The sequence below is a fragment of the Scylla paramamosain genome, chromosome 17, assembly GCF_035594125.1.
Source record: "Scylla paramamosain isolate STU-SP2022 chromosome 17, ASM3559412v1, whole genome shotgun sequence".
NCBI lineage: Eukaryota > Metazoa > Arthropoda > Malacostraca > Decapoda > Portunidae > Scylla > Scylla paramamosain.
Genome location: NC_087167.1, coordinates 21,945,524 through 21,957,365, shown reverse-complemented (window position 1 = coordinate 21,957,365; position 11,842 = coordinate 21,945,524). Strand labels below are relative to the sequence as shown.

The 11,842-nt window shown below is 46.9% G+C and overlaps 1 protein-coding gene across 1 annotated transcript; it reads right to left on the bottom strand.

Moving 5' to 3' along the window:
• Nucleotides 1–2,551: 2,551 nt before the first annotated feature.
• On the bottom strand, nt 2,552–3,989 carry LOC135108265 (uncharacterized). The gene is made up of 2 exons (XM_064019015.1): nt 3,670–3,989; nt 2,552–3,501 (listed from the first exon to the last, which is right to left on the bottom strand). Exons 1-2 carry the CDS (start codon nt 3,707–3,709, stop codon nt 2,996–2,998), a joined length of 546 nt encoding a protein of 181 aa, XP_063875085.1. The 5' UTR covers nt 3,710–3,989; the 3' UTR covers nt 2,552–2,995.
• Between the last annotated feature and the right edge of the window lie 7,853 nt (nt 3,990–11,842).

Sequence of the window (11,842 nt, the reverse complement as noted above, 5' to 3'; positions counted from 1 at the left end):
GTCCTTCCCGTGTGAGGTCGAGACGGTGTGTGTGCGTGTATATGTGTGCGTGTGTGTGTGTGTGTGTGTGTGTGTGTGTGTGTGTGTGTGTGTGTGTGTGTGTGTGTGTGTGTGTGTGTGTGTGTGTGTGTGTGGTGGCCGGCTGTGTGTTAAAACAAGTGTCCCCGTCTCCACTAACTTGACTGGAATTAAGCCCTATTAGAACCTCTGTACGCCGATCTTGGCAGAATACCACTCCATGAATGCAGTAAGTTCATGCTGGGAGTGTTAATTGGTGGAGAAACCGGTGGACTTTATAGTTACACGCATTAAAAGCTGGTAAATCCTTCCCTGGAAGATTTTTCCAAGTCTGGGCATGCGCACTTGATTCACACGATTTCCAAGCAACCGTGACGCCCTGGCTCTGGCTATCTTGACTCTATCTGGTGGTTGATTGCTGCTTTAGTGAGACAACGCAGTGCGCTATGGCTATGGCTACACGACTCCTGACTGATTTACGTAAAATGTCACAACACCAGCCGAATGCAATCCGAAAGGAGGAGTTGATTCAAAGTATAATGAACGCTGCAGAACCCGCCGATGATGGACATTTTGCAGTATAGGAGCAGTTAAAGTCGTTGACTGAAAAAGTATCAGAGCTGAAGAAGGTGTTGACATCTCCTAACAGCACCATTAACAAGAAGATACAAGACCTTCAGGATCAGATGAATAAGCAACAGGAGATCATAGCAAAGCAACAAAGGTATCTGGAGACCCTGGACCGAAAGGAGAGGGAGTGTAACCTGGTGCTGCTTGGTGTGCCTGACGGGAGCGAGAGTATGGATGGTGCTACGACAGACGAGACCAAGATCGAGAAAGTGTGGACAGCTATAGGATCGTCCACTGCCATATCATCAAGATGCCTGGGTCGGGAGGGTGGTCGATGCCTCCCCATACTAATCACCATGGCGTCAAGGAATGACCGCGATTCTGTGCTGAAGCGTGCCAAGCGCTTGAATGATGCCGGCGATGCGTATAAAAGGATCTTCATTAAGAAGGATACACACCCAGCGGTAAGAGAAGAATGGAAGCGGCTAAAGGATGTTGAAAAAAAGAGAGAAAGAAAGACCTGAAAATGTCGGTTGTAATATTTATATGGACTATAAAGAACGGGAGTTATATAAGGACGGACAAGTGATTGACAGATTTAGTTTGATGGGTTTTTAGGAAGACCACGACATCCCCCTGTGAAATCTATTAAGGTATTGTCGTGGAATATTAATGCTGTTCGAACTAAGCTGGAAAAACCAGAGGTGCAAATTTTATTATTACAATACGATATTGTGAGCTTGAGTGAAATCAAAATTGAAATGAGTGTGTCTTTCCCCGGCTATGTAACCTTCAGATGTGCTAATAGTGCTGTAGCCGACCGAGGTGGCAGTAGTTGGGAAATTGCCACCAGGGCCCCCATTCGCAATATGGCATGCCGTCAGAGTCTCCCCTGGGGGGTGGGGTGGGGGGTGGGGGACCCCCCACCCCATCCCCCCCAGGGGCGACTCTGACGGCATGCCATATTGCGAATGGGTGCCCTGGTAGCAATTTTCCATAGACCCAGGCTTGGGAAGGGGGGGGTGATTCACGACGGCAAACACCAAGGGGAAGGGGGGGGGGAGCGGGACGGTGACGGCGACACTGACGGAGAGGTGGGGAGGCGTGCGTCCTTATCCTTCGGGGACGATGGAGGATGGGAGAGGGGAGGGGGGAGGGGGGGATGGGGATCCCATCCCACCCCCCTGGAGCGACTCTGATGGCATGCCATATTGCGAGTGTGGACCTTATCAAGTTGCAATGGGGAAACCTGACAGCAATTTTCCGTAGACTTCAGTGGCAGTCCATTTCAGGATGGAGACCCAGGCTTGGGAAAGGGGAGGGTGGCGGGGGAGGGAGGGGGGAGGGACGGTGACGGCGACACTGACGGAGAGGTGGGGGGGCGTGCGTCCTTATCCTTCGGCGACGATGGAATGACTAAATGAATCAATGATGGTGGGCGGAAAATAATTGAGTGAAAAGGGGGTGGAGGGGGGAGGGGAGGTGGGGGTGGGGGAGAGACTGGCGGCCAGACGTGGCAGCCGCCCGCCACACACGCGTGGTTAGGGGACTCTGACAGCGCTTGCCATAGAAGTCGCCTCACCCATCCTCCACCCCCATATGGTCAAGGTCGTTGCGACTGCCCACGAGGTCCCGCGGGGGTGGGGTGTGGACTGGCGGCCAGACGTGGAAGTCGTCCACGCACACGCGTGGTTAGGGGTCTCTGACGGCGCTGCCATGGAAGTCGCTTTTCACTCACGTGAATCCTGGAGGGTGGGATGACTGAGTGTTACCATTGCGTGTTCCCTCCGACACCTCAGTACATTCCAAGGTTGCCACCGCTGGATGGTCAAGGTCGGGTGGAAGGGAATGGGGTGGGGGGGGGGAGGACCGCACGTGTCAGGAAAGTGGCAGGCGATGTCCGCCAGGTCCCATGCGGCCTTACCCCGCCAGGAGTCATGCAGGTTTTTTTTTTTTTTTTTTTTTTTTTTTTTTTGGGCGGGAACGGGAAGTTAAGGGCTTAGAATGGGCCGCCACGTGGGCGTCACGCGCTAGTTGCCCGCGCGGATCCTGGACAGTCTGGGTGGCAAGACTTGCCATCACGCGTTCCCTCCGACATCTCAATACATCCCCTATGGTCAAGGTCGTCGCGACAGCCTCACGAAGTTCCGTTACCTGTCCATCGTTTTTACCTGGAGGAAGCGTCTGTGACGGCCAGGGCGGAGTGGCGGCCTCTTCCACTTTCACCGACCGCCAGCGGCGTGGCTGACGTAATACTTATGCCGGATGGTCACCTTATTATTATTATTATTATTATTATTATTATTATTATTATTATTAGAAAGGTTATGCAGAGTCGATGGAACATTTTATTTTTATTAGGACAAATACAGCTCATTGCTTATTAGGGCAAATACATCTCTTTCATTCAAAACATTTCCGAATTGAAGGCGAAGAGATCATCGTCATCGCTGTCAATGACGGGCGTAGTTTTAATAACTCTAGGAACCAGCTTCTTACGAGGGGCGGCTGGAGCAACGGGGAGTTTTGGTGTGCTGTCGTCCTCTGGCGTGTTAGGGGGAATATTCTTTTTTTTTCTGTTTTCCTGCGACTTCTTCTTCACCTCCTGACCCTCTTTGCCGCCTACTGTCGACTCATCTGACCGTTGCGGCTGTGCTTCGGTCGGAGGTGGCATCAGCGACTCCTGAGGTGGCGGAATCGACTGCGATGTCGGCTGCTGCTGTTGCGACTCCTGTCCTGATGGAGCGTCAGGAGGTGGGCTGGCCGGCAGTGGCGACATGTCGTCATCACTAAAGATCAATTTCTTCTTTGCAGGTTCTGACATTTTCTCCACATTGACATCCTCATGGTCAGCACGGCTTCGCTTACCCCCAGCATCGCCCAGATAGATATCAAAGCGGAAAGAGATGCGTTCTGTAACAGACAAGAAAAAAAAAAAAAAAAAAAAAAAAACGATGGGAACAATGGGAAAGTTTTTATTTCCCCTCCCACTCTCCCTCTTCTTATTCATTGGCAAAGAACGTTAATGTAATTTACAATGGTGAAGATGTCAGATGCCGTGCAAGGTAATGGCGTACTCACCCGCAGTTCTCAAGATGAAACGTTTGTTAGCTTGCTCCATTCTTGGAGATGAGGCTTCGACGTCCGACTGGGTTGAGAGGTGATGGCGAAGTGACGCTTATCCGTCAGCAATTACCCCATATTGACCCCCTTTCCCACCCCCACCCCACCCCCTAATCTACCTTATTACCGCTTTACAGATGTTACGACATCTCGCCTGGCTGCCGGCTGGGCAAAACGTAGGCATGCAATGCGGCATATTACGAAATATTACGTATGCCATATGAGTAATTTTTTTGTCATTATATAGATATTGATGCTTTTTGAAGGTGGCGTGAATAATGCACATTGCACGTTTTAATGTATGCCAACTCAGTAGAAGGCAAAAGAACATGCAATAAATGCCACACACGAGGGAATTCAACCCCTGAAGTCGATAATTTAATGTGCTAATTTTCATAATTTGCATAAAATGATGTAAGACAGCGGAATTGTATTTGGGATGCAAGTTATAGCTATCGTAATAGCCTATGGTCTGACTTTGAAAATTAAGATAAACAGTAATCCAGTGGCCCATGGTCTTTGAGTCACTCAATGTATTTAGAATGAAAACGCATGGCTTCACCTGTTTTCTGGCAAGATTTATCAGATCTGCCACATGGCGATGATCGTGACAGCCTAAAAAATAAACTCGATCGCCCAAGATGCCTGCTAGACCGGCCTGTATTTCACGTGCATTCATGACGACTTATGCGCGGACAATGCAGCGAACGTGACGATAATGATCAATTTCTATGACGCCAGTAGTGTCGGCGAAAAACATTATGACGCGGTTGTGATTACGTCCCTTGGCAAACGACAGATTAATTCTTAGATTTCCTGATTTATCCAGAGGGATGGCATTGTGCACGTCCTCCGTCACAAAGTTAAAGAAACATACTGTCCGACCTTTATCAAATGCATCAAATGTTAGGGAATTACGCGTGTCCAATCCTAGTGACTCAAGGGTCGTGTAAAACAATTTTGACGCGTGATGCGGGAAAGAGCTGCGAACGTTATAAATGGTCGCCCCGTTCACGGTGATATGTACATGTGACAGATCGGCGTGTTGAAAATATAAACCATTCTTATCAATTACGCCTTGTAAGCTGTCCATATCAACTATTGCCATGGTCAAATTTTGAGGTATGATTTGCGCGAAAGGTAATTCGGCAATCAAAGACGTTTGATTGGCGGCTAACACATACGTTTTATTGAGCGTTCTATTAAAAGTGTATTGCATTGGATTTCGAGTCAAGGAGTTATTTAACGATTCTAAGGCGGGCGGATGTGGCGTGACGCTTTCAACCCATAACTTAGCCATCTCGAGCTTAAATTTGAAACTGCTGGCATCTTGGTGTGAATTAAGAATCCATGTTTTGTTAGCCAATTCTAATCGAATTCTCACATCAACAGAGTCAAGCAGATAAGCGTCCAGACTTGATATATCCGAAAACAAAGGCGCAGTCATCGAAATGCCGTGCGTTTTACAATCTTTCATCATTTGTTTCTCGTCTTTATTCCCTCCCGTGAAATAGTCTTCATCAAATTTATTGATTATGCCTTTTGATCCATCATAATCGCGGTGGTAGAAGGCGACGCGACCGATAGAGTCAATTTTATCCTGAGGGATTGTTGTAATCATTTTAATGAAGGCGTGATAGTTGAACAAAGAGGATGACTCCACAAGCTGTTCGTTAAAATAACAAGCACATGACTTAAACATCGTATTATTCAAACCATTACTAAAAACGACGTGATCGTCATCGTCTAGTGGCGCGCCGTCTGCCTTCGTCGCGCTAACTCACAATTCTAGAGACAGCGTTGATAGATCCAAAAATTGCCCTGGAATACCAGGCAGTCTAAATTCAATGTAAGGATCGTTGATCCCCGCATGATTATTAGCATTTGCGTCTAAATTAACGGGTAATACGTCCAACTTTCCCCTCGCAGCGACTGACGATTCGATGGTATGCAAGCGATTCACCCGCGGAAAGTTCTCACTTACGGCCGTCAGATAATTGCTCAGGGGGGTGGAGGTCGCTCCACCCTGCACATCCGGACCGTAATGAGTCATCTTTGCGACTAAATTTGCGAGCTAAATATTGAAGATATCTGCTTTATAGCAAGTCTTTCTTTTCAGTTGCCTGGTTGGTGGTTTTCTCTTTTTTTTTTTTTTCCGACTCCAACTTTCCTCTTTTTCATTACTCGTCCGCCTCGAACTATCCTTTCCCCCACACCCTTCACGGCTGCAACACCTCTATTTCTTAATGATTCGCGAAGTCGCTTCCCTTCTAAAACATCTGTTAATAAACCTTTTCCCATTTGGAGCGCTTCGGGTGCTACAGTGCGCATGAGAAAGGGAATTGCTCTTTTAGCAAAGCCACTCAAAACGGAAAATAGACCGCCACCTCTTCTTGAATGGGGTGGAATAAAAACCCGGATGTCGTCTAAACCTCCACCTTTGCTTTGCGTAAAAAGCAAGTCGTATTCCGCTCGAGTGGGAGGTGTGAACGCTCTCGTCATGATGGTTGTCACGTCATGAATAAGACGTCGAGCATAATCACCGGCTATTTATTTCTGTCTGATATGCTGCTCCCGCCATGATCAAAATAAATAATAACGGTCACCCCAATTAAGGAATACATTTATACTCGATTTGTCAAACACACATCAACTTTATTTTAAAATTTACATGATATAGTTATTCAGACTTCCTCACCAGAATAGTTTCAACTCCAAAAGGTTGAAGTCGCTGCGCCAGCCCTTCCACCATAGGCAGGTAATTATTCCTCCACTCATCCTGGCAGCGACCTCTACATCCCAGTCCTTCCGGGATAATAATTTGCTCTACTTCAGCGTTCCCCATGGCTAGCAGGGCAATCTTTTTCAGGCAATTCTGGAAGTGTTGACGTCGATTCACGCTTGTATCCATCTTGAGTCCTTCCACGTAAGGCAAATCCTTCGACGTCGCGATTGCCTGTCGCGCCTTCTCGTTTCCCTCGATGGCCTCGCCCCAACCATACTGAGTCACGCAGGCCACCAGGTGAGGGAGATTTACGCTTCCTGTGGGAGGCGCGTGGATAATGATACGTCCTGGGTCATCTCTCGTGTCTGCCGTGGCCTGATGAAGCGAGTAGAGTCTCTTTCTAGCTGCATGTGTATTCTCGTATGGGTAAATCGTTTTGAGATCCCGCGCAATCCCACTCGGTTCGGTGGAGACGGCATTTACTGAATAAATGATATAACAGCGGCGGTCGCGGAAGATGCCATCGGTCAGCTTGCCCTCGACCACCTTCATCTTGACGAGTAATTGGAGGGCTGATCCACACGTTGAACCCTCTGTGAGGGGAGTGAGGGGGAAATGTGACATCGCGGACCTTTATTCGCACGTATTGGTCGATATTACACCTTCTGCGTAGTAGAATTTATTCATTCAAATTGACGCAGGTGTTATTTTTTTTCCTTTGTTGGTGGGAAGGGATGGAGGGCGGGGAACGTATTATTTATTAGGGGATGTGGGTTAGGGGGGGGGGTGAACCTTTTTTTGACCATAACCCTCATCAATTATCCATCCGTGGGCCTGCACCCCTGACGCGCCTAACACGTGCTCTCATGTATTATTGATGTACTTACTCGTTTACAGAGTAAGATGGGGAGCTTTCTCATTTAATATGCTTCCCAGATGTCACCGACCCCGCCACCTATCAGTTTACTTCGTTGAGTCGTATTTCTGATGGCATCCGCGGGGAGTTGCGCCATGCGAAGTAGCAGTGATAATAATGGACGCTTATCGGGTGAAAGTCTTTTCGCGGCCCCCTTTTCGTGACCGAGTACTCGTATGAGATCAAATACGCTTATGCCAGAAAATGGTGGAAGTAAGTTACCGCGCTCATCCCATGAAATCCCAGGTTTACCCTCCAATAATTTCAAGAGAGATAAACCATATTCTCTAAAGGAAGGAGGAACGGCAACTCGAATCAAATCATCCAAGGGTGGATTGACAGGTGCGCGTGGTGGTGGTGGCGCCACGGTGGCGGTGTCGGGGAGGGCGGCGGCCGGCAGTGGAAGTGAAGTTTTTTTTTTTTCTTGACTTGTTTTGACGTGAATCGGTGCTGAGTTGCGCTGTCGGTCGGTTTAAACTTACACCTCTCGGCAACTGAGACGGGAACTAAACAATATTCTTTCATCTCTGTAGTAAACTTGTTATTGCCGACACGGCTATCGGGAGTAACGCGGCTAATATGCTGCCACCTCGTTTGGAGATTAGAATGGCTTTCTTCTTGTACACGGGCGTCTTCTTCAAGGCTACAGTGCGAATATCACTCTTGAATTTTTTCAGGCGGTTAATGATGGTATCGTCGTCCGTCAGACGTCTCTTCAAAAAGTTGGCGAATATTTCCGAGATGCAATTGACTTCGCGCTTATTCAAACTTTGCAAGACCTGCTTCCGGAATTTAGGGGTGACGTGCGAGAGGAGAAAAAACAAATCCTTGTACTTCAATATCAATGGTTTTTCCTCATCCATATCTTATACTAAGTCGTCCGCATCTATCCAGCTGTCAAATTTATCTGGATACCCACGCCAGTGGACGAAGTACTTTCTCTTACCTCGCTCGACCTTCGATCGTAATATATCGACCTGGTAATGTGAGGGAAGAGAGGACTTGATTAATTCTTCCCTGTAGAAAGCGCCGGTCACGTCCTCCCCCGCCAAATCCCTTATGAAATAAATAGGGATTTTATGTGAGTAATCCACACGACTTATCTTAAAAAGCTCCTCGGTATTGTTGACGGTATAACCCTTATTGAATTTAAATTGCGTTCGGGAAGCACGTTGCAAGCGTACAATGTCTCCCACGTCTAATTTATGACTGACAACTTTCTTTCCCCTTGGCCGATTTAAATACATTCGTTTAAATTGCTTCCTGACTTGTGACAGCTCGTGGAGGCGGTGAACCTGAGCCGGCGTTTGGTTACCGCCCAAACCGCGGTGTGGGGTGTGATTGTACGTATTTATTAGGGTGGGCAAGACGTTAATATACGTCAGTGTGTTGTTCTGCATGAGATATTTATATATTTTTGTCTTTATGGTTCGGATGACCCTTTCTGCCAAACTCGCCTTTGTTTCACGCGAGTAATTGGAATACAAGGTAATACCTTTCAAAGTTAGATATTTTTTCACTGCTTGATTATAAAATTCGGATCCCTGATCGGTAAAAAGACGCGACACGCCTGTAAAACTCCCCGACTCTAGAACTTTTTTCAGCGCTTGCAGGTTACTGTGTCCGGATTTACTTGTCAGCGTTGCCACTTTCAAGTATCTGCTGAAAACGTCCAGGCAAAACATGATGTATCGGACGTCGCCATTGTGTCTGTGCAGCCTCGCAAAATCAGCCATATCGCAAGTTAAAATGACGGACGGTTTAGGAGCGAGAATTTTTCGTCGCGGAAAACGTTTCAGTGTCGGCTTGTGAAGCGTATAAGTGCGGTTGCCCTGCAGAAATGCCCTCACATCGCGGAGTGTTAGATTCTTATCCCTTTTCTTCCCCTCTCTGTAGAGTGCTTGCACACCTCCTAAAGCCGCAGGATTCGTCATATCCCGGTAAAGTTCGTCCAAAACGGCGTTCATAGCAGATAGACTTTCTCACAGGGCGGCTCATCCACAATATTCGTGCGCAGTTGAATTTCTTCGGGTGCGTTCGGGGATAAATCACACAACAAATAACCGTGATCTCGTCTAAGCACGACATTTTTATAAATTTCCACAAAGTGTTTGGCGCGCTCCCTTCCATAAAGTTGCCTGCCCAGACATTCAATTTGATATATACTCGTATCTCTGTTTTTCATAAGAATGTAATGTGAGGCATTTAAAGTTATCGTTCTAGCATACTTTCCGGGGAAAAAGACATTCTGTGCTATCATTATAACTGACAAATTTTTATGTCTCCCTTTGGTGAAAGCCTCTGCTATCGTTTGAGAATTGCCAGCCGTGAGGAAATTGTCATCTAATATCAGGAGTGTGTGCGTTTGCGGGTCGGCGTATGGACTGTCATCATCCATCACGGAGTCAATAATTTTCTCATGCACTTCGACCTTATCTTGAAAAGGGGAATTCTGCTGCAGCGAATGCGATGAGACGCCACAAATAATTCTGTTAAATCCATGCTGATATTTCTCTATAATTTTATTGCAGAGGTGTGTTTTGCCGGAATTTGTATAACCTGCAATAATTATGCGTGCAGGATATCTGAAGAGATTCAGCATCTCTTCGCTAAATGTCTTGTCCATGTTAAGTTCAGAGGGTTACTAAAAGACGCTACGATATGTTTACAGTATTTATTGCTTAACCTTTATTTACATGGTCATGTAGGTAACAGCATAACTAAACTCCCAGCTGCATCCTCATCCCTGCCTTCTAATTATGACGTGGATCTCCCCCGACCCACACCTCTTCCTCAACCTCCTCCTCCCTCTCCTTAACCTACCAAAGTACAAATGTTCTTACATTACCTCCTCCTCCTCATCCTCCTTATCCCGTGTGGACAGTACAAATGTCCTTACAGTACATGAACAAAATCCCCTTTCATTCCTCTCCTTAACCCCACACTCAAAACAAATGTTCTTCTTACATTACATGAATGGCAGCTGCTAGCGGCCGCGGTCTCTCTCAACCCTTAATTATGACGTGAATAATGTCATGGAAGGCCACTCCCGATCACGTCACAGCCCACTCATTAACCCATCCTTCACCTCCCCCTCTTCCTTAGCCTACGTGGTCAGTGCAAATGTTTTTTTTTTTTTACATTACATGAAGGGCGTCTGCTAGCAGCTGCGTCCCCTCTTTCTCTACCCCTTAATCACGATGTGAATAATGTCGTGGAAAGTCTCTCCCGATCACGCCACAGACCACTCATTATCCCATCCTCCCCCTCCCCATCCCCCTCTTCCTCTTCCACCTCCTCCTCCTCCTCCTCCCCCTCCTCTTCCTCATCCACCTCCACCTCCCCCACATCCACCGCCGCCTCCTCTTCCATCTCATTCTCCACATCTCTTTCCCGCGGATCATTGTCGGGGTGATAATACGCCCTTGAGGTGTAGCCATCGACGTGAAAGCGCTTGTCGTCAAAATGTGACAACGTACGCTTTCGCATACGAGTGGTACAAATTTGTCCTTTCACATTCCTGATATTATAGCAATCTACCATCCCACATGCGACATTATTAAGTGTTTCCCTATACTGCCGATGCAATATATTTTGCTGAAGGTGAGTTGGAATGCCTTTACCTCGAGATACTTGCTTGTCATCTTCCAACAGCAGCGAATACATCTTTGGCTTTAATATAATCGCCTCTTTGATGAGCGTGGATCCGGTTTCAGATTTCAGCAAGCCTAGTTGACCCTTCCGCTCCCCATTAAAACACGGGTGATCTGAAGCAAAGTTACTGGTGTCGAGAAAATTTGCCATGGGTCCATGTTTCAGTTCATCATTTAAGTTTGTAGGTATGTGCAGACTGAAAATGAAACTGTCAGTATCTTCATAAGCTAATTTAGCTCTCTCCCCATAATTAGCTTTGATGACACGATACCAAAAGTTGTACATGTACTTCTTTGCCACTTCTAAAATATGGTATCCCAAGTAATTTGGCTGCCTGATTTTAATCGTATTCTTACTGTTGACACATATGACTCGGTCCTCGCCTAATTGGTGGACCCTTTTAAAGGATGGATTTCTTGCATACTTCAGGAAAGACTTTCTTTTTGTCACTAATTTCTGCTGGAGGCCATACTTCACTTCAGATAACATGGATCTACCATAAACTGCGTTTGACATCAGTTTGCAAATGCGATTTTTAATGGCGCACGTCTCATTTTTACGCTGAGCGACGTTCCTTTCTATGAAAGGTTTCAGGTATGGAGCCTGTCTGAAGCTATATATAGCATGAACACATTGTATTTCCAGTCCAAGTGAGAGTAAAAGTTGCAGCAATTCCAGACTGATGAGATGATCTTTCAGTCCCTTATGACTGGCCACGAGTTTACGATTTTTCCTCCCCAGCTTACGACCCTCAGCTTCTAACAGTCTTTTACTGTACGGCGAGATGTCATCTTCTGTAATAGTCATGTGTGCGAGGCACAGAGGGAACTCGTCCG

Excerpts from the sequence above, each read along its gene's own strand:
- LOC135108265 (XM_064019015.1), bottom strand. The coding sequence starts at position 3,709 with ATGGAGCAAGCTAACAAACGTTTCATCTTGAGAACTGCGG. Across the intron at positions 3,502-3,669 it reads TTTCATCTTGAGAACTGCGG|AACGCATCTCTTTCCGCTTT; the intron begins GTGAGTACGCCA and ends TGTCTGTTACAG.